General features: G+C 35.5%; 1 protein-coding gene across 9 annotated transcripts in view; it reads right to left on the reverse strand.

Annotated features, from left to right (window-relative positions):
- Positions 1-3,197: 3,197 nt before the first annotated feature.
- Positions 3,198-22,195, reverse strand: part of LOC145678202 (uncharacterized) — a 147,008-nt gene continuing 128,010 nt past the window's right edge. For all 9 annotated transcript variants that reach the window (XM_081748280.1, XM_081748275.1, XM_081748301.1 and 6 more), the window contains one exon: positions 3,198-16,746. In XM_081748280.1, coding sequence (XP_081604406.1) covers positions 15,894-16,746 — 853 coding nt within the window. In that variant the 3' untranslated portion in view covers positions 3,198-15,893. The remainder of the gene's footprint in view (positions 16,747-22,195) is intronic.

A 22,195-nucleotide genomic window follows, 5' to 3' on the forward strand; every position in this document is an offset into this window, starting at 1 on the left:
AAAAAGTGATCCTGATTCGCCTATTTATCGGACACTCTTATTTCACACAGTGTGGCGCTAACTGTCCATATTGTGAACACTGTATCGTTCCAAGAGTGAATATTGAATACATTCTTGTACAATGTCCAGAATACTCATATCAAAGAAGTTTAGGACTACCAAATAACATTAGTTAGGTCTTGGGGAATAAAAGTTCCTACACAATTCGTCATTTACCAATGCTAAATTTTACATAAACAAAAGCAACGGTTATTAAAACAAGGTTTAACTATCTTAAGTGCAAAAGTTCAGAGGGAAAAATGAAATGAAATATCTAGTTTAGCGTCTAACGATTAAGCACATGGGCTAAAGGAGTCGGTGATGATGAGAAATGAATGGAATGAAGAAAGTGGGAGGAAATATGTGCAACAGCGCATTTGCATGCTTATTGATATTGTGTTTGGTTGTATACAAAAGTAAGCAAAGATATTTATATATTTTATATTATTCTTATAATATTGTTTTAGCAATTACGTAGCTAAACTAAGTATCAGCGCTGGGAACCAAGGCAATTTATTGTTAATATAATCATATCCTTATAATATTTGTTATGCTTACTATTTTCTGTATACTGTTATATATATGAATTAATTACATATCTATTTTTCAGTTACTAGAAGTAATTCCAATTATTCAACAACTTTTCCGTATACTAGCTAGCTTAGTTTGCAACACTGACACCACGGAATAAAAGTTTCTTCTTCATAGCGGAGGGGGGGTTTTCCATACTAGTATAAAAAAAGAGAGTGGGAGCTCTCGGGGAATAGAATCAGAGATTTGGAAGAGGCAGAGTGGGCTTCTTCTGTAATGAAAGTCAAGGCTGGAGCAGTTAGACCCTATGCTTAGATTTTTTTTATCGGGGTCTTTTCATTCAATCTCGATTTCTCGGACTGTGTTCTGTTTTAGGAGACGCGGATATCAGCCTATAGTAATGGCTGCGAGAATGACTCCTAAGAATTCAGCTTTGTTTTCAATCAGAATAAGCAAGTGCTGTATGTATGGTACGGTTTTAATTCTTCTAGAAGTAAGGCTATGTGTTCGATCCCCGGCGAGTGAATTTTAGGTTTAAATGGTTTGAACAGTTTAGTAGGAAAAATTAGAGCTTTAGAAAGTGCGTCCATTTTGAGCGAGTGCTGTAGTTTAATTGAATGTTTACATTTTGAAGGGCACAGCAACAACAGCCACAGCAACAAAGCCTAAGACTTTTCTGTCAGTGAGGTGTGTCAGACTGGTTGAGCAATGTTTCACACGGCTGATTTCTCAAGGAGAATGCTAGGCTGTGGCTATTGAAATTTAACTTTTAAAACGGAGCCTTGAATCAAAGTGCTTGATTCCTAAATGAAGGAAATATTCCTTTCCTAACCTAACCTCTACCTAGAGCTAGCTAGATGGGAATACTTGCGGTATGTCTAATAAAGGGCGAACCTAAAGTAGGGTCTTAGGCCAGACAGTTCTCAAGGTGATGAGTCTGTTTTTAGAGATGGTTTGAGGGTATGATGACCTGTACATGAACGCATGTTCAGCCCTCATTTAGAGCAAAATTAGTTCTTAATTAAGGCACGCTTTTGGTTAGAAACTTACAGATACTTAAAGTTTATTTAGGTGGAGATCTTTGGGTAATGAGAGGTGAACCTGATATTTTAATTAGGAAAAAAAAATTAGAGCAATTGAATTTTTTAATTAAAGAATTCATTTCAATTAGAGCAATTTAAATAAAGATTTAGTCTAATTAGATGAAATACGTGTATAGTAACTAACTATGAAGTTTTCCCTGTACGTGGATAGTAACTAACTAACTGTATGGCTTATGGAACCCGGAAGTTCAATGCCGCGTTCACAAAAGCTCTTCATTGACTTCTATCATTAGCCAATTGAATAAATTTTCTACTTTGTATTCCTAGTACATGGACAGTATTTAAGGAAACATTAAATTCTCGTTAATAACCTAGACAGCGAACATTTTGTTTTCTATTTTTTATTTTTATGTGATTCTCAAAGATAACCAGTAGGTATCGAAGGAGAAAGAAGAAAGGTAGAATCGTAAAAATTGGGTCTCCTCCGGAATATTTGTTCTTCAGATAGTACATGCGCTCAAGGACAGATGAAGTTCTACGTGTTGGTATTGTAAGTTTTTTTTTTCCGAAGTATATGTTATGGCAACAGTGTTGTGGATAGATAAAGTTTTGTATTCTGTGATCGGTATTACACTTGCACATCAATAAACGTGCTATGGTTTAATTCTTGCGTGTCATTTTGCAAATTATAACATTGGTTATGGGCTCCAGAGAGATAAGTATTTAATCCCAGTAAAATGTTGGTGAAGACGAGGAAAATGTAAATAAAGTGGTTTAAAACTCTTAAAATTGTATCTGATTTTGACGTCTCGCAGTCATTAGGATCGATCGTTTTTTTTTTTTTTTTTTTTTTTTTTTTCATTGGAGCAAAATGTACGAGATGACGAACGCAGCAAAATTTGGTTTCCAAAGTTAAACAATATCAATTACAGTCTTTGGAAATATAAAATGCAGTTGCTTCTCATGAAAGAAGAACTGTGGGATGTCGTACAAAAGCCAAAACCGGAATCTCCTGATGCAGAATTGTGCAAGAAGGATGGGAAAGCTAGGGCAGCGATCGGATTGCTAGTTGAAGATAATCATTTAGTTCATTTACGGCGACAGGAAAGTGCAAAGGACTACTGGGAAGCCTTAAGGTCATATCATGAAAAAACTGCTTTGACAATGAAGGTGTTTCTGCTGAAAAAACTGTGTCGTTTGCAATTAGAAGAAAATGGTGACATGGAAAAACATATTAATAGTATGTCAAACATCGTGGATCAGCTTACCGGACTAGGAGAGACATTGGCCAATCCTTTAGTAATGGCGATGTTATTACGCAGTTTACCGGACAGCTACGAAACTTTGATAACAGTTTTGCAAACACGTCTAGAGAACGAGCTAACACTAGAATTGGTCAAATGAGAGCTCATAGACGAGTACAAGAGGCGAAATGAAGTGCAAGGTTACAACAAGAATGAAGAAAGTGCCATGAAGATGGATTCAAAGAAAAAAGTGCAAGGAAAAAAGAGAAAAATGTGTTTTTGGTGTAAAAAAACCAGGTCATTTCAAACGTGATTGTGCAAAATTTAAAGCTAGTAAAAAGAAAAACGTTTCCAGGGCAAATAAAGTGCAAAGTGCTAGTGAAGTGATTATAGAAACGCATTGTTTACAAAGAACACAGGAAAATGAAGATGCATATGTATGTTTTAAGGCTAGTGCAAGGGAAATAAATGTAGGTGAATGGTATGTAGATTCTGCCGCTATTTGTCACATGACAAATGATGAACAATTTTTCAAAACATTAAGCTATAATGCAGAAAGTAAAATTTACTTGGCAGATGGTCGAATGTTAGTAGCCAAGAGTATTGGGGAAGGTGTTTTCTTGTGCAAAAATGAAGTTTCTGAAAATGGAAAATGCAATGTTGGAGTAAAGGATGTTTTGTATGTACCAGAATTAGATGGTAGTCTCTTATCTGTGAATCAACTAACAAAAAAGGGTTTTGATATATATTTTTCAGGGAATTAACCCGTAACCTTGGACGTGGGGTAGATTCTACCCAAGCGATTTACGTTTGCCAAATTAGTTCAGCTATCCGCCACCATAAGGTGGAGCGCGGCTGTCTACCTTTCCGTTAGTTGCTTGTTGATAGCTAGGGGTGACGGGTGTGTTATGGGTGCGTGAGAACCTAAGCTATATTGCTGTAAAGTTTGGGTGGGGTAGAAAATACCCCACGTCCAAAGTAACGTAAGTGATTTTGCTCTGTGATCATTTGCTTTTGGAAGGACATCATGGCTTCTACTTTGAAAGACTGTGTGCGAACTGACGATCCAGGCTTTAGTGAGTGGGTGGAGAGTGCTATAGAAGCGGAAGAAAGTGACTTCAGTGATAACAGTGATGCAGATCCTGATTTTGTGAGTGATTTTGACAGCAATACAGAAACTGAAGCCGACACTGATGATGACAATGAAGTAACTACCATGAGTTCGAAGAAACTGCGTTTTTCAGAAAATGTACAAGAAGTGAGTGATGCTCGTACTTGCTATTATTACGGGAAAGATGGACAAAAATGGTGCAAGAAGGGCCCGGGTAATAACATACGCACAAGGAGACACAATATTATTTCACGTTTACCAGGGGTAATTGGTGAAGCTAAAAACCTTTCTTCACAATGTAATGAGAAAAATGTTTGGGAGTTGCTGTTCACGGACGAAATATTAACAGACATATTGGGTCACACAAACACTAAATTGCAACAAGTAAGGCAAAAACTAAAGAAACCAAATCAGATTGAATATCAAGATCTCGATCTTCCAGAACTGAAGGCATTTATAGGATTGTTATTTTTTACTGCCATATTCAAATCCAACGATGAAAATTTAGAAGCACTGTTTGCTACAGATGGCACAGGTCGGGAGATATTCAGATGTATTATGTCCTTGAAACGTATAAATGTAATTTTAACATGTCTCCGTTTTGATGATGCTAATACAAGAACTGAAAGAAAAGTGTTAGATAAAACAGCGGCTATATCATGGGTGTTCCAAAAATTTGTTGAGAATTGTCAGAAAGTTTACTCTATTGGCGAATACGCTTGTGTAGATGAAATGTTGATTGGATTTCGCGGGCGATGTAGCTTTAGAATGTACATTCCAAAGAAGCCCAGAAAATACGGCCTGAAACTGATGGTCTTAAATGATGCTAAGACCCACTACTTTCTGAATGGATACATATACAGTGGAAAGGGCAGTGATGGAGAAACTGACCGAAGAAGAAAGGACATTAGACATACCAACACAATCAGTTCTTAGGCTTACCAAACCAATACAAGGAACGAATCGCAACGTAATTGCCGACAACTGGTTTTCATCATTGAGGCTTGTAAGAGAACTTCAAAATAAACAATTAACATACGTAGGCACCATGAAGAAATGTAAACTAGAGATTCCCAAAGAGTTTCTGCCGTCAAGGATAAGAGAAGAATCTTCTTCTTTGTTTGGTTTTTCTGAAAACACTACTCTTATATCCCACGTGCCTAAACAGAACAAAGCTGTGTTTTTAATTTCATCCATGCATCATACAAGTTCTGTGTCAGAAGATTCCAGCAAACCTGAAATTATTGAGTTTTACAATAGCACAAAAGGTGGAGTGGATGCCCTTGATGAAAAATGTACCGTGTACTCCACAGCCCGTCGCTCTCGCAGATGGCCTCTTACTGTTTTTTACACACTTTTAAACATTTCTTAAGTAAATTCATCTGTATTGTACTTGTCAGTCCACCCGAATGAAGAGAAAACACGGTTCGACATAATTAAATCGCTTGCACAACAATTAACAGCACCACATATGATGAGAAGAGTGGTCAATAGCCACGTTCCTCGACATATTCGCCAAACTATAGCTGTTATCCTAAAGAAAGAACTTCCAATCTCACGCCAGCAGGATCTAAAGAGGTATGTAAGGTGCTCTCAGTGTCCCCGTGGAAATGATAAGAAAACGAAACAGACATGTGCTCTATGTTCTTCACCAATATGTGGAGACTGCAGAAATTATGTTTGTGATGGATGCTTACATTCAGTGTAAAAAATCTGGTACATTGTTCTTGAGAATCATTTAGTTGTTCACATAGATTGATGCATACATGTTTATAGTGAGTGTGCTAGAATTCATTTTTAGTTTGTAATTGTTTTTTAAGCTTCTTTTTGTTTTTACTTCAGGAACTGCAAAACGTACGTCTAAAATGCTTTTAAAGTGAAAACTTATTGGAAATAACGTCTTATTTGTAGAAAAGTAGTTAACTTTTATGATACATTAATAAAATATATTTCCCAGAAACGAATGAAACTAATTTAATGGTCAAATTTTATACAAGGTATTGAATAGAGCTTAGTATTTACGTGGGGTAGAAAATACCCCACCTCCAGGTTACTGCGACAAAATTCATATGTCCCAGGTTACGGGTTAAGAAAAATGGCAGTATGATCGCTAGTGCTACAGAAAACGATTGTTTGTACAAACTAGATGTTTGTAAGCAAGAGCACAGTAATGATACACAAGCTTTAAAGGTTGCTCAAGGAGAAATAAACAATTGTATTCATGTGTGGCATAGTAGATTAGTACACCGAAGTCCACAGGTAGTTGAAAACATGGTTAAAGGTGACTTACGTTTGTGGGGTATTATTAAAGCAATGTGATAAGGGAAAATAACAAGAAAGCCATTTTCGGAAAGCAGCTATAGGGCCAAAGAAATTTTAGATTTGGTACAATCTGATGTTTGTGGGCCTATGTAAACATCAACTCCAAGGGGAAACAGATATATTTTAACATTTATTGATAATTGTAATAGGGATACTGTTATTTATTTACAGAAAAACAAAAATGAGGTTGAAGAAAAGTTGAAAGAATGTGCAATTCAAAGAAAACTATTTTCAGAAGAGCCAAAAAGTGCTACGTACAGATAATAGTAACGAATATGCATCGGCTACTTTACGGACATTTCTTAAGCAAAAGGGCATAATTCACCAAAAAACGGTACCGTATACTCCCGAACAGAATGGTGTAGCGGAAAGAAAGAACCGAAGTATTACTGAAACTATCTTCAAAACTTAACAGCAAACTATCTTCAAAATCGTCTTCCCACTAGAGCGTGTGAGGTGACACCGTATGAAAAATGGTACGGTGAGAAACCATATCTTGGACACAAAGTTTTTGGATGCACTGCATATCCGATGATCCCTAATCAATAAAGATTAAAGTTGGATTCAAAGCAAGAAAACTGATTTTAGTTGGGTATGAAGAATACACAAAAGGGTACAGGCTATTAGATGTCTCAACAAAGTAAAGATAAGTAGGGACTGTCAGTTTGTTAAGAATGTATCGCATGAAGTACCAACCTGTGAAGATCTTACTGTCTTAGACATACAAAATCTTACCAAAGAGGATGCAGTATTACAAGTCGAAGATGATGTCATTGTACCATTAAGTTTAAATAACGGCGAAGCATGTGAAATTCTGGAAACCTCAGAGAGTATCGGTAGTTACCATGAAGAAAGAGCTCAAGATGAAATTTGTACCGGTAACAATTTAGAAGCAGACAGTGAGATCATCGCGTTCCACTAAAGGAAAACTACCTGCCAGGTATGCAGAGAAGGTGGTGGTAATGACACAAGAAACTCAGAAAGCTCTGAGTAGGCCGGACAAAGAAAACTGAAAGATGGCAATCAAAGAAGAGATTAGTTCTATGCACAAAAATCAAACTTGGGATTTGGTAAAATTACCAGAAAGGAAAACAGCATTAGGTAGCAAATGGGTTTATAAATTAAAAGAAAATACTGACGGCAGAGGTTCACAGTATGAGGCTAGACTTGTTGCACAGGGGTTTTTATCAAGTCTTGGGGGAAGACTATGATGAGGTTTTGCACCGGATGTTAAACAAACCACTTTGCGTCTGTTACTTACTGTAGCAGGAAAAAGAAATATGAAAGTGAAACATTATGACATAACGACAGCTTTCTTGTATGGCAACTTACAAGAAGAAATTTACATGAAACAACCTGAAGGTTTTGAACAACCAGGTAAAGAAAACCTTGTATGTAAATTGAAGAAGAGCATATATGGTCTTAAACAGGCTGCTCGATCTTGGAATAAATAGATAAATGATTTCCTCGTAAATAATGGGTTCAGGAGGGGAAAGTCAGATTCTTGTTTATATTCTAAGGAAGTAAATAATACTCATGTGTATCTGTTAATATATGTTGATGATGTAGTCATAGCTTGTATCGATAATAGGATTATTGATGAACACAACAATTGCTTGCAAGAGTTTCAGATTCATTGTCTTGGTGATTTGAGCAGGTACTTAGGGCTTGAAATCAGCAAAAATGTTGATGGATATTTTGTGATTTCGCAAGAAAGTTACATCGATAAAGTGCTAAAAAGTTTAGGCTAGAAAATGCAAAAACATCGAAATTTCCATTAGATCCTGGTTACACTAGAAATGTCTCATGTGTAGAATCATTAAGTAAAGTTGATGCAAGTTTGTATCAAAAGGCTATTGGCGCATTACTGTATATAAGCAATAATAATAGGCCAGATATTGCTGCCAGTGTTACCATATTAAGTAGAAAAACTAATAATCCTTCTCAACAAGATTGGGTTGAAGTAAAAAGAACTCTTAGATACTTGAAAGAGAGCAAATGTTACAAATTGCAGTTGGGTAATAAGAGAGAATGTAACAGAAACTAATAGGGTTTGTAGATTCAAATTGGGCAGGCGATTTAACTGACAGAAAATCAAGCAGTGGTTATATTTTCAAATGTGCCGAAGGTATTATTTGTTGGGCAAGTCGTAAACAGTCATGTGTTACCTTGTCTTTTACTGAAGCAGAATATGTTGCAATGTCTGAAGCTTGTCAGGAGATAAAATGGCTTAAAAATCTCTTGAGTGATTTGCATGAAAGCTTTTGTGAACCGATTGTAATTAATGAGGATAATCAAAGTTGTCTAAAACTAATAAGTAGTGACAAAATAAATCCCAGAACCAAGCACATAGAGGTAAAATTTCATTTCATTCGTGATTTGGGATGTAAAAAAAGAAGTAAAATTCCAATATTGTCCAACTGATGCAATGATAGCTGATATGTTAACAAAACCACTGCAAGGCGTAAAAATAAGACAGTTTTGTACAATGTTGAATTTGTGTTAAAATCAAAATTGCAACATTGAGGAGGGGATATGTTGGTATTGTGAGTTGGGTTTTTGGAAATACACGTTATGGCAAACAGTGTTGTGAGTAGAAAATGTTTTGTATTCTGTGATCGCTATTACACTTGCACATCAATATACGTGCTATGGTTTAATTCTTGTGTGTCATTTCGCAAATTTTAACACTAGGAAATATGGAGGCTAGTTCGATAAAAATAAAAGTTTTAAAGCAAGTGCTAGGCCTGGAAGGTGCGGAAGAGGTAAGCGTCGAATCCTTATTAGAATTAATTAAGAAAATGAGAGAATCACAGAATTCGCGACGAAGTAAGGCTGCAAAGTGCTTGATTCCTAGGTGAAGGAAATCTTCCTTTCCTAACCCAACCTCTACCTTGAGCTAGCTAGATGGAATTCATTGGGGTACGTCCAATAAAGGGCGAACGTAAAGTAGGGTTTTAGGCCAGACAGTTCTTATGATGAGTCTGTCTTTAGAGGTGATTTGAGGGTATGATGACCTGTACATGGACGCATGTTCAGCTCTCATTTAGAACAAAATTAGTTTTTAATTAAGGCATGCTTCTGGTTAGAAGCCTACAAACACTTAAAGTTTATTTAAGTGGAGACCTTTGGATTATGAGAGCTGAATCTGAGATTTTAATTAGGAAATTAGAGAATTGAATATTTTATTAAGGAATTCCTCATTTCAATTGCAGCAATTGTTGAAATAAAGATTTGCTCTAATCGGATGAAAGGCCTATTTATGAAGTTTTCTCTGTACCCAAATAATACGTAAGGAAATTTAAAATCCTCGTTAATTACCAAAACAGTTAATGAGCATTTTTCCTTTATGTGATTCTCAAAGAAAATTAGTAAGTATCGGAAAAGGAAGAAAGATAGTATCGCACGGGAGAACACCAAGAAAATCCAAGTACACGGTGTATTTCTACCTGGCCCGAGCTGGAATAGAACCAGGGACCCCACGGATCAAAGATGAACGCTATACAACTGAGCCACCGAGGTCCCTTAGAATCTTTTCAAAGTGTGGTAAAGGCAATGACTACTTAAAAGACACGGGAGCATTTTGTGATCTCTATTTACACGATAATTTGAAATTGTTCTACGCAATTTTTGATAAAACATTTCTGAAGGCCCACTCAGCATTCAATTTTCAAATATTACTGCAATTTAGAAAAAAGAGTGCATCAGTAAGCGAAAGTTATCCAACCCAGCTGTTCAGAAGTAATCGTTGAAACAGTGACGTCCACAGAAAACCACTATCAGAGCTAGCAAAGAAATGAACATCCTACAGATGACTGTGTGGAAGATTGCAAAAGCTTGCCATTTCACCTGTGGATTGCAAAATTTTCAGGTAACCAAGCTACTCATCAAATGCAGTGCCATGTTTCTGCAAGAGTGCAAACTCTATTCAACGGTTTCAAGGAACTATTAGTGATAACGCAACCTTCCCCCTCTTAGGTGTTAGTGCACAAACATAATATTAGAATCTGACGGAAAGCACTACCTATGGAAATTCTATACCCACTTCAGGACGGAGAATATGTTTTCCACTAAAACTCATGAAGAAGCGTATGGCCTCTTCTTTTCCAATGAGGACAATAGCAAGAATTTTATACCATGACATGGTTTCTGCCACAACACCGCGATTCATCTTTCAACAGAACAATCCACCCCTATTTGCATGAAGATCAGACCTCAATGTTGTTGGAGACATCGTACTGATTGACTTCTTACTTTGTCGGATTACTCCTTGTGATATTTTTCTTCCTGAGGGTTTGGTAAAAGTCTACAGGCAATCTCTCAAACCAATATTAATCCGAGGGTACATTACAGAAATTATTGCGTCAATTCAATCCAGAAATGTTAAGTTTTATTGATATGCGACACAGTAAAATTGCTTGAATGTCTTCTCTTTCAATGAACGCAAGAACATAAACCTTCCTTCTACAACCTATTGTTTAATATTAGTGCACTTACATGCTGTACAGTCTAAGGTGGCTTTGACTACTTTAGTTGCCATTCACTTTAATTAGGGCGTTCCAAACGATTATTTTATCCAGGCACCTCTCCGATACGTTCAGTTGCACATCTCGTGGGAACTCCACTTTTTATCTTGTACACCGCCGATACATCACTACCCACGCGGGCGGCAATTCTGTAGAACAATCACTTGTCCTTTCTTGGTTCCACTATACTGCCACGCTCAATCATATAATTGTATATTAACAATTTGGGGTGTTATACTGGTACTGCAGACATATGGCACCCCTAGAATAATAGTGTTGTAACTACAAAAATTTGATTTTTGAAATTTTCACATTATTAGGCTTATGCTGTGATGTTTCATCGATGAAAGAGTGTATTAAGTCATACTCAAAATATAGAAGTGGGAAGCGAAACTAGTTTTACATTAATAGAAATATTCTATGTAACTCAGTGAAATACTGTCGTAAACCTGTTATGACAGTTTTCTTCTCCACCTAGTTCAAGTTTCAAATTACAATTCTAGAAAACCACTGTTGTAAAACCCTTTCCTTCCAAAAAGAGACCGGCTTTCGTTTTTTTTTTTTTTTGTTATTATTATTACATCAAATAGGGCGATAATTATTAGAACAATGCTTTAAGAATGAGAGACCTTCTTACTTTACCCACTAGAAGCAAAACATTCTCTATAACAAGGTGCACGTGTAATCTAATCTCATTAACTTAGTTTAGTCCAGGGGCGTCAGTTAGGGGGGCAGGAGAAGCAATTATCCCCCCCCCCCAAGAGTTTGACGAATGCATATACTTTAATCGATTGTATACTAATATACTGGTACAAAACGCGAGTCTTGTCAGTGGTGCTCTTGCGTCCCCAAGCAAAGTCCGAAATAACGTCCCTAGTTTAGTCCTCTGGTAAAGAAGGCTGCGAGATAAGCCGTGTTCCTTGCGATAGAAGAGAAATGAGAATATTATCATTAGCGTTAAAGACAAATCGTACTGCAAACGATGATGAAGATATATCAATGGATGAAGAGGTAAGAATTTCTGCTTCTAAAATACTGAATATTCAACTCAAAATTGACATGTTTATCATACGTGGAGAGATTGATTATAATTTCCATGTAACTAACAACTCTGATTTTGTGAGGGCATTCTGACTGCTTTGATGTGTGACGGATTATGTCAATTTTAGGGTGAGGTAAACACTCCTTAGACGATTGCTAGCTTTACGATGGCGCCTCCATCTATAACCTACATTAACAGCTGTACAAACTTACGAAGAAACTGGAACAATTGAAACAGAAATGAAATGAATTTTTTAGTTTGACATCGCTCATTATGCAAGCGAAGTGCTAATAGAGACGGATGAAATTGCAACTGAATGATGAAAGAAATGGTGGAATGAGAAAGCGGGAAGAAAGGGAGAACTCCCAGAAAACTCACGGACACGATGTCGTCAACCACGAACTTACTTGGACGGAGATCGAACCAGCGATCCTTTGAACCAGAGGTAAGCGCTCTACAACTAAGCCACCGTCCCTCCTATTTGAATCAGAGACTCTGCAAGTACTATCCCTGTCTCAATCGTTCCACAGTTTATTTGTAAGCTTGTACAGCTGTTAATGTACGTTTAGAAGAAGGCTTTATTTTTAAAACTAGCAATCTTCTGAGGAGCGTAATTTTACCTCATCCTAAAATTTAATTTCTGTGGGTGTCTTGGTCGTTTTAGATAAAACGAGGATTTGCTAAGTGCGGGATATGATCTAGGCCTAAAATTTATATCTAGTTCCAGTTCTCATTTTCACTTTTTTTTTTTTTTTTTTTTGCTTACGAAATGTAAATTATAATGTGCATCAATCACCATATTTCTCAATTTTTGGATAAATTGTGTTAAAAGTACATTTAATCTTCCGTGAAGACAGTCCTTTAGATAGAAATCAACCTATTTAAACTGCGCCTAGGAAAAACACTTTCTAGTCTTACAATGTAGTATCTACAGTGACACTTAGAAGTCGTTCTCCCTTTTTTTTTTTCAGCTTTCACCAATCTTTACACCTCTGGGCACTGATTGTGATAGTGATGTTGATAAGACGGGGAAACCTAACCCTGAGGACTCTTCAGAGTGTAGTTTAGGAAAGGAAAATTAGAAGACAAGAACATACGCAAGCATGGAACCGGTTCCATACAGTTATGATCTAATCAATCTATCTCCAGGTAAAGTATCCAGCAAGCAATCGGGTAACTTCGAAATCCAAAGAAGTAACTAGTGAAAGTGAGAACAGAAAGGAGAACAATATAGAAGTTGTTACGGAACCAGGAACAAACAAATAAGATGATGAGAATATTAACTCTGAAGCTAGTGTTACTCAAATTGAGAAGCAACGTATTGAGAGGCAGAAAAATGTTAGCGAGTGGAAAGTGAACGTAAGAAAAAGAAAAAGAAACTTGAGACTAAACTACGTCACACAAACTGGAAGAAACGTTGAAGAACATAAAGTAAAATTGCCTTGTAGTAACAGATGTCTCAGATATAATACCAATATTAATAAAGATGTTCGGATTTCAATTCATAGTGCTTTTTGGCAAATCGGTGATATAAACAGACAGCGTGAATTTTTCATTAACAGCATGAGTGAAATTCGCCCTCTTTATCAAAGAAAGAAAGAAGCTGTTCCAGATCATAAAATTTTGGTTACTATTTGAAGACAGACAATAATATGAAGATACGAGTGTGCAAAACAATCTTTATTAATACTCTGGGTATTAGTGAAAGATATGTGTATACCGCTCAGAAGAAGATAGGGGAATTTGATATTCGGGAAGGGGACGTAAGAGGAAAATATCAGAGTAGACGATAGTGTAAAGTATGGCATTCGAGAACATATCAGTTCCTTTCCGAAAACAGAATCTCATTACTTGAGAAATCAGTCAGAAAGGGAATATCTGGATGGTATCTATTTCAGAAATGTACATATATAAGACAATTTTATGTAAGAAAAGGAAAACCTTTGGCCAAAAAGCACGTTTACGAAACAATTTTCAACAGAATTTAGTCTTAGCTTTTACAAACCGAAGAAAGATCAGTGTAATATTTGTGAATCTTGAAAAAATACTCCCGAAGAAGAGAGAACAGTAGACCTGGAAGAAGCATATGTCCAAAGATACTACTGATTGAATATCAAAACAATTCACCGAAGCTCTGTCATTAGACGAAGTATCCTTAACTTTCATCTCCCGTCATAGCATATGTCAATCAGTAGTATCAGTAGTATAGTAGCAATATTTTTTCTTTTGAAACTCTTCTCACAATATTCGCAGGAATGAGGTCTCTCATAACTATCACGGGAGATGAAAGTTAAAGATACTTCGTCTAATGACAGAGCTTCGGTGAATTGTTTTGATATTCAATCAGTAGTATCAACGCCATGTGAAGACGTGTCACATTTCTATTATGCAAGGAAATAATCAGTTTATAATTTCACTATTTACTGTACAAAAGACGATTTTGTTACAGGTGGAATAATACTCTTGGAAAAAGAGGGGCAAATGAAATTAACAGTTGTTAGTACAGCTTTTTAAAGCTAAATTGTGAACAGGACAATCTTTTACGGTGACAATTGTACTGGACAAAATAAAAATAGATATTTGGCATCCATGTTTCTGTTTGCTGTTGATACACTTCATATTCCTTCAATCACCCACAAATTATTCACTACAGGCCCCACACAGAATAAAGAGAAGGAAGCGAGTTCTTAGAAGTGGTCCAATACACTTTCCTAGTCAAAGGGTTGCTGTAGTCAAGTAAGAATAGTGGAACACGGTATTTGGTCAAAGAAATGGATACAGAAGACTTTTATGATCTTAAAGATCTATCGTCTCAAATTGGTAACAATTTCCTTAGTACATCGGCAAGACATTAAAATTCTGAGAGTCGAGAAGGCAGTAAAAAATATTATCATGTACAATACTGAATATGATGATCAAAAGTACATACTTATTCGAGTTAGACATGATGGGCGCGACACAATAAAGGCCCAACTTCAATTAAGACTTGCTTGCAAAGATGATCTTGCTATATCCCACAGCAAGAAGACAGGCTTGTTATCATTGTACGAAACCAATTTGATACCTAAACAATACTACAACTTCTATGAGGGGTTGAAATCTACAGAATGAAAACTAGGTCAGAGAAATTCTGACGATTTGAGTATCACTTTAAAGATTGTGTCTTATATCAAATAATATGTTTCATTGTAAGAATAAAACTGTCACAACTCACAAGGTAAGTAAAAATCATCGTAAATAGGTAATTTGTAATACACAAATATGCATTTATTTTCTCAAGCTATGATCAACACAGTATGAACTTCTGTATGTATTTAAATAAAGTAGTTTTAATTAGAAAGAAAAAATATTAAGGATTCTTTTAATGTAAAAAAAAAAATTGACACTCCTGTAAAATCAACTTTTTTTGAGTTACGACACTAATATTCTGGGGTGCGAATTTTAATCTATACGATTATACTCTTGTCCGAAATTTTTCAAACTACTAGCAGTAGGTCTTTTGTAGACCCTATGATCAACCTGCTCACTACTGTAGCCGAATCACTAAAATCTTTAATCTAGAACCAACATGCTCTTTATAGACATGCATGTGGTGCGGGTAACTTTCGAATCGGATGATGTACTTAGATTACCCTCCAGTAGTGTATATGCACAATTGCACAACTGTAGTTAACCGGCTACCCGTGTTATCTGCTTTCTTACATCGCTGCTCACAGTGAACTTTTTAACATATAGTGTGTTAAACGAACCTCTCTGCCCGAATCGATTCCTGCTAAATCTCACGTGTCACGGATTCCACGTCTCATATTACTTTGACACTGGAAGGGATATTAAACTTCAATCCCACCAAACAGCAAGTTTAAGTTTCTACTAAATGCGTTTTTACTCCATAAACTTTAGTATTACATGTCTTTATTTTTCCAGTGTGATAATTAAAGCCATGGTACTTACCTGCTAAAAATTTCCTTCTAGCTTCCGTGAAATGGAATTAATACCTTTCCCATCAATGGAATTAATCTCACACCAATATATTTTCTATGTTATTTGATAATGATGCGTCGATATGTGTATTCTCAAAAGATTATTTCTATTGTATGCCTTACCACATTCAGGACAATATAGCAGTCCTTCACCTGTATGAAGTATCATATGGTTATTCAAATTAGATTTTCGAGTGAACTTTTTCCCACATTCGTTACAAATGTGTGGCTTCTCGCCTCTATGAGATGACTCATGTTCTTTTAATTTCGCTTTAGTAATAAAGCTCTTTCCACACTCACTGCAAGAATAAGGCCTCTCACCCGTATGAGCTGAGATATGTCTTTTCAAAACAGACATATCAGTGAACGCCTTTCCACATATTTCACAACAATGTGGTTTTTCTCCTGTATGCGTTAATAGATGCCGTGTCAAATGATTTTTTCTTTTGAAACTCTTCTCACAATATTCGCAGGAATGAGGTCTCTCATTGCTATGAATTGTTATGTGCATTCTGAATTGATAAGACTGAACGAATGATTTTCCACATTCCTGACAACAAAGAGGTTTCTCACTTGTATGTGTTGACATGTGCGATTTCAAGTTAGATTTTTGATTATATGTTTTCCCACATTCCTGGCAGGAGTACGGTTTTTCACCTGTATGAGTTAATATATGAACTTTCAATTTCGAAGTTGTAGTAAACGCCTTGCCACACACATTACAGGGATGTGGCCTCTCACCTGTATGAGTTAACATGTGAATTTTTAAATTCGATTTTGTAGTGAATGTCTTATTACATTCTGCACACGAATGTATTTCCTCAACAGCATCCGTTATGACGACTCCTGTTAAGTCAGAATTTTCTGGAAGCCTTCTGTCAGATTTGAAGTAAGATGAAATATCTGTCCTGAAAATATTAATAAGCCTCAGCATTGCATAAATGAATGTACGTAAATTTGAACAGTAGAGTCATTATTAACTTCTAATATCTGGGTCACCTGTAATACCAGCAAACTGCACAAAATGTTATATCACAAACATCACATGATATTTTAAAATCTAATTTTCGTCTAGATTGGAAGCAGCGGCGGCGTAATTTATTAACCTTAGGTTTTCGCATAATTTCATGGAAACCCACGGTAATTACCTATTTTCTTTAGGGCAAAATTTGCTTTCAAACGAGGTGAAATGCAACTATGGTACTCCAAAAAAAAAAAAAAAAAAGTCTTTTCTATTACTTTCTTTGATTTTCTTTTTATCTTAGTCCTTTCGTTTTGTTCAATGTAGATTGTGACGAGACTACAATTTTTTTCTTTTATATATCTATACTACACGAAGTACCATGTACGCGAACATCTATGAAAACATGTAACACATATTGTATTTCTATGTCAAACTACTAATGTTTCTGCAAGAAAAACATTGCACCACAAGAAAACAAGGATCATTTTCTCCTGTTATATTTAAAATGCAAGAGTGACTTCTCAATTTTTAGGAAATGCGGCCAGAAAATGATTTTGAGCAGTTTATTTATTCATTACCCGTGCTCAGGAGGATTGTCAGTGAACGAGAGAGACTTTTGGTACATTATTTTCAGATCATTTTGTTTTATATTTAGTGAGTGATAATTATGGAAGTTAGAAATCTAAAATGTAGAAAGTGATATTTCACATATGTGGGCTTAAACAAACTACGACGTGTTACAACCTAAGGACACAAGGTTTGATTCAGGTTGTCGAAATTCAACATATCAACTCTTATCGCAGGAATTTCTACTTGTTTTAAAAGAAATGATCTAAGAATATTGAAAATATAGTTTACATGCTAAGTGAACAATAGAAATGTTTGATCTAAATATGAAGACACTGATTTAATAAGGAAGGTAAATGCGGACACTCCAGTTCAAGAATGGTGTTATTAATTTACCAAAAACTCAAATTTATGAATAATAGGATGGTGTATATCGAACTTAAGGGGCAATGTGGTAACAACGTATATAAATAAATAAAAACCCAACTTAAGAGGTCATTTTACTCGTGATTCCATGGACATATATGCTTAAAAATAGTTCCATTGGAATTAGCGTCTTCAAATTAGTACAAATCCAAGTACAGATTTACCTAAGCGTATATATATATCAGCGTGTATATATATATATATATATATATATATATATATATATATATATATATATATATATATATATATTACAACTGGTAACAGCTGCAGTTCATGAAAAATTATTATACGTCAAGTGTCTTTCTTTCACTTTCTCTCAAAATATTTGATGATTTAAAAAAAAAGAAGAAGTGGATTATTACACTGTGTGCAGTGTATCACTCAGTATTGAGAAATGACGGAGGTGGAAATCTGCCCCGAATTTGAGTTTCCAAAACAAACTAGGGATGGCCAGAAACTTTCGGATTCGAGTTAGCCGGTTCCGAATCCAGTGGGAATGGGATATCTGATTCTAGAACAGAAAATGAGGTACCCAAATTCGGAATCGGGTACCTAGATCCAAAACCAAGAGAAGAGTGCCTGGCTTTAGAGCTGAGAATCTGGTGCCCAAAATCGAGGGCTGGATATCACAAATGGTCTGCAAACTCCACAGAAGAAATAGAAATTTGAAAATGCACTTGTTTAACTGGCAGTATTTTTTCTTTTGCTAAAATTGACATTGTGAAGTAAGGACACAGAGTAAAATACTGTTCGAAACAATACTGGGAGATGATAGATGTAATAACCATGATCCACTGCTGTTGAAGTATAGTGCTATGCAATAATTCCTGAGAAGAAGTTAAGTATTGAAGTTGTTTATGGCATTTATACGAAGGAGAATTGGAATATTCAACGCCTGACTAGAAAGAAGTTATTATTTTATATTTGTATACAGTAGCTGCGTAGCAATATTAGTTGATAATCACTATGTAAAATTTCCTTTCTCTATTGTTTCAGGTAAGAGGTTTATAAGGCAATAAGTAAGCGGAAGTGACGGAAATGTGTGACATGGAGAAAATTGAGCATCGAACTGTCATTAAGTACCTGCATAAAAAAAGGCTTAACACCAGAAGAAATTCGTATGGACATGGTAGAGACACTAGAAGACTAAGCGCTCTCGTATTTCATGGTGAAAAAAGTCGGTACCTGAATTTAAGCGTGTCAGAAACAGCATTGAAAATGAATCCCGTAGTGGCAGGCCTTCAGAGTCGATAACTACAGAAAATGTCAATAAAATCTGTGACCTGACTTTGAAAGATTCAGAATTTAAATCAGAGAGAATCTGAGACTGTAAGTATTTCCTATGAACGACCATAAAACATTATCGTAAACGAATTAGGGTTTTCAAAGGTGACCACGAGATAGGTACCCAAGTTACTTTCAGTTGAACATAAACGCAATCGACTCACCTTTTCCCGTGATTATTTGGAACTGTTTGAAAGTGATCCGAAGGAGTTTATTAACAGATTTGTGACTATGGACGAGCCATGAGTACACTATCATACACCGGAATCAAAACAACAATCGAAACAATGAAAACGACCTGGGTCTCCTGTCCCAAAGAAAACCAAACAAGTTTTGTCGGCAAACAAGGTTATGGCATCAATTTTGGGGGATGCTAGAGGCATTATCCTGATTGACTTTTTGGAAAAGACATTATCCTGATTGATTTCTTTAATTTTGTGGGTTTGAACTGTTGTCGCAACCGCCCTATTTGGCTGATCTGGCCCCCTCGGACTTCAGAAACCTAAAGAAGTTTTTGGAAGTCAGCGATTTTCTTCGGATGCAGAGGTGAAAATTGCTATACTGGGATATTTTGCAGAGCTCGAGGTATCACTTTTTTACAAGTAGCATAGAACCGTTACTGGAGAGGTTGTGTAAATATATTTCGGTCGAGGATTAATACAAGGAAAAGTAAAACTTATTCAAATATTTTCTAATTTGTAGTTCAGACCACGAATTTTTCAATCCACTCTCGTATTTCATTACTTTTTTCTTCCAGAAACTGCAATGTAGCTTTCTTTTTTATCTACTGTCATCTCTTCTTTTTGTATTGAGCCCAGGTGTTCCCCACCTACAGAAGCCTATCTCATATATTTTCAGTTCAATGTTTAAGTGCCAGCGAAAAAAAACAGTCTGTCTTTGATAAAACAGGAAGTTTATACAACACAAGCAAGCAGGATATCAATGTTGAATCCAAGGGAGCGCCAAAGAAGTTACGAGGTTTGAGCGTTGACAAAGTTCATACTCACGAAAATTAATGTGAATAAAATTGTAATTTTTCTCGGAAGGAAAGAGTGCACAAAGCCAAAAAGTTTAAACCATACACACAAAAAAAAGTGTCAAATTTAAGAAGTGAGCATAAAAGAAATCATCTTTTTATCCTTGGATCTCAGACCAGCACTCAACAAATGTTTAATTAAATGACTTTCACCGTTCAAATTTCTCTTGTTGCATTTTTCAGTTTTGGCTTTAGAATTACTTTTACTACTCACTTTTACGTAAGGTAAAAAACGTATTACATAAGAATTCACCTGGCCAGGAAACAAAGAATGTACAGGGATCGAACCTGTATCGTTTAAATATAAAAACACATATATAATTTGTTTTGTATAATATATGTGGTAGATAAAATATGACATATATACTTTTAAGTGAAAATTTTTAATTTTGCTTCGCTTCTTCCCGGTCTCATCCGGGGAGAGAATTAAAAAATTTTAACGGCTTCCTTAAACAGAGCTACACAAGTAACAGAAAAATATAGAGACTATTCAATATTTAGGGAAGCATTTTTTATTTGTGAAAATTAAATGTAAAAAATATTTGTTTTTGGTATTCTGAGTTTTTTTTTTAACGTAATTTACACCCTTTATATAATTTATATACAAAATTAATATTCTTGAACATATTAAATTATACTTCTTAACCTACTTTCTGTTAAACGTCAGTTTATTCATCCGAGCGGTCAATATCCATTTTGGAAGAGGATTTATTTGATCCCCAACCGAAGCAAACTTAGTATTCTATCTTTGTTGCCAGCTTACTCGACTAGATGACTGTTTTAAAATTGCACTTAGCAGAAAATTCACTCGATCTTCTACAGCAGCGTTTCCCAACCTTTTTCAACTTGCGGCACACTACGAGTGTTACTTGGATTCTCGCGGCACACTTACAGATATTATTATTTGCAAATATAAAAAAAACACAATGGTATTTTTTCTGGGATTAATGATCTCCTTCTCACAGAGAAGAAAGCTCTTTCATTGTTTTTTTTTCGTGTGGTAAATCATTATGCTTATTTTTCATTCTAATTAAAAAATAGAAAACAATTGCAATGAAAAGTTGGACTCAGGTTTTTAAAAATACATTTAAAAAAAAACTGGATTCAACCTTTTACTAAAAAGGAAGATCACTAAATAACGAACGAATAAACAAATCTCTCTTACTTTTAAAACACAAACGTAGGTAATTTGTCGAAAGAATTGGATGATATTTTAAATTTTCAAGTTACGAAATAGTCTGCAACAATAAAGAAACAATAATGGTCATAACAATGATAACCATTTTTTTCAACATTAGAAATGAACAGGACAGTAACCCGGTATGAAACTTAAAATTGTAGATTCACAGTAGAGGTTCATAGTAATGTGAAACACAAATATACATTTTCCCTACGTTTTGCAATTTGATTGCTATAAAATTAATAATTTTGTTTCGATTCCTCGCGGCACACCAGCGGCCCATTCACGGCACACCGGTTGGGAAACGCTGTTCTACAGGTTAAAAACGAAAGTTTTCTTCCAGCTTTAATTCAGCTGTTTCTACCTAAAACTTTTTAAATAAAAAAAAATTCGCAGCTATGCACCACTCAGATAGCTGGGTTAAAAAAAATCAAACCGAATGCCCCCTCATTCAAGAGACAATCATAAATATATATCTAAATGACTCCTCATTCAAGAAACAATTAAAAATCCAAATGCTTCCTCATTCCAAAGGCAATAACAACACAGTGAATCCCCCCTCATTCAAGAGACAACCTAAGATTTAAAAGGAATCTCCACAGTCGACATTATTCAGGCGACTGGATATTAAAAGCAAAAAAAGAACAGCGCCTCCTCATTCCGAAAGCGGTTAAAAAAAATTATCTGGTTCGTCGTATTACGACCGCCATCACCTACAATAAAAAAAAAACAGCTATTTTTTTTCTCTATCAAACTCCCTGTCAAGCTTACTTATCCCAAAAGAAAAGTTGTCATTATTACATTAAAATAAACAGTTTCTATCACACAAAAGAGCTGCCCAATAAAGTTAGCACAAATTATTCAATAATACTAGTTCAATTTAAAAAGTAGACTCCC

This window comes from Thermobia domestica, chromosome 2 (genome assembly GCF_964235325.1).
Source record: "Thermobia domestica chromosome 2, izTheDome1.hap1.1, whole genome shotgun sequence".
In the NCBI taxonomy this organism is placed as follows: domain Eukaryota; kingdom Metazoa; phylum Arthropoda; class Insecta; order Zygentoma; family Lepismatidae; genus Thermobia; species Thermobia domestica.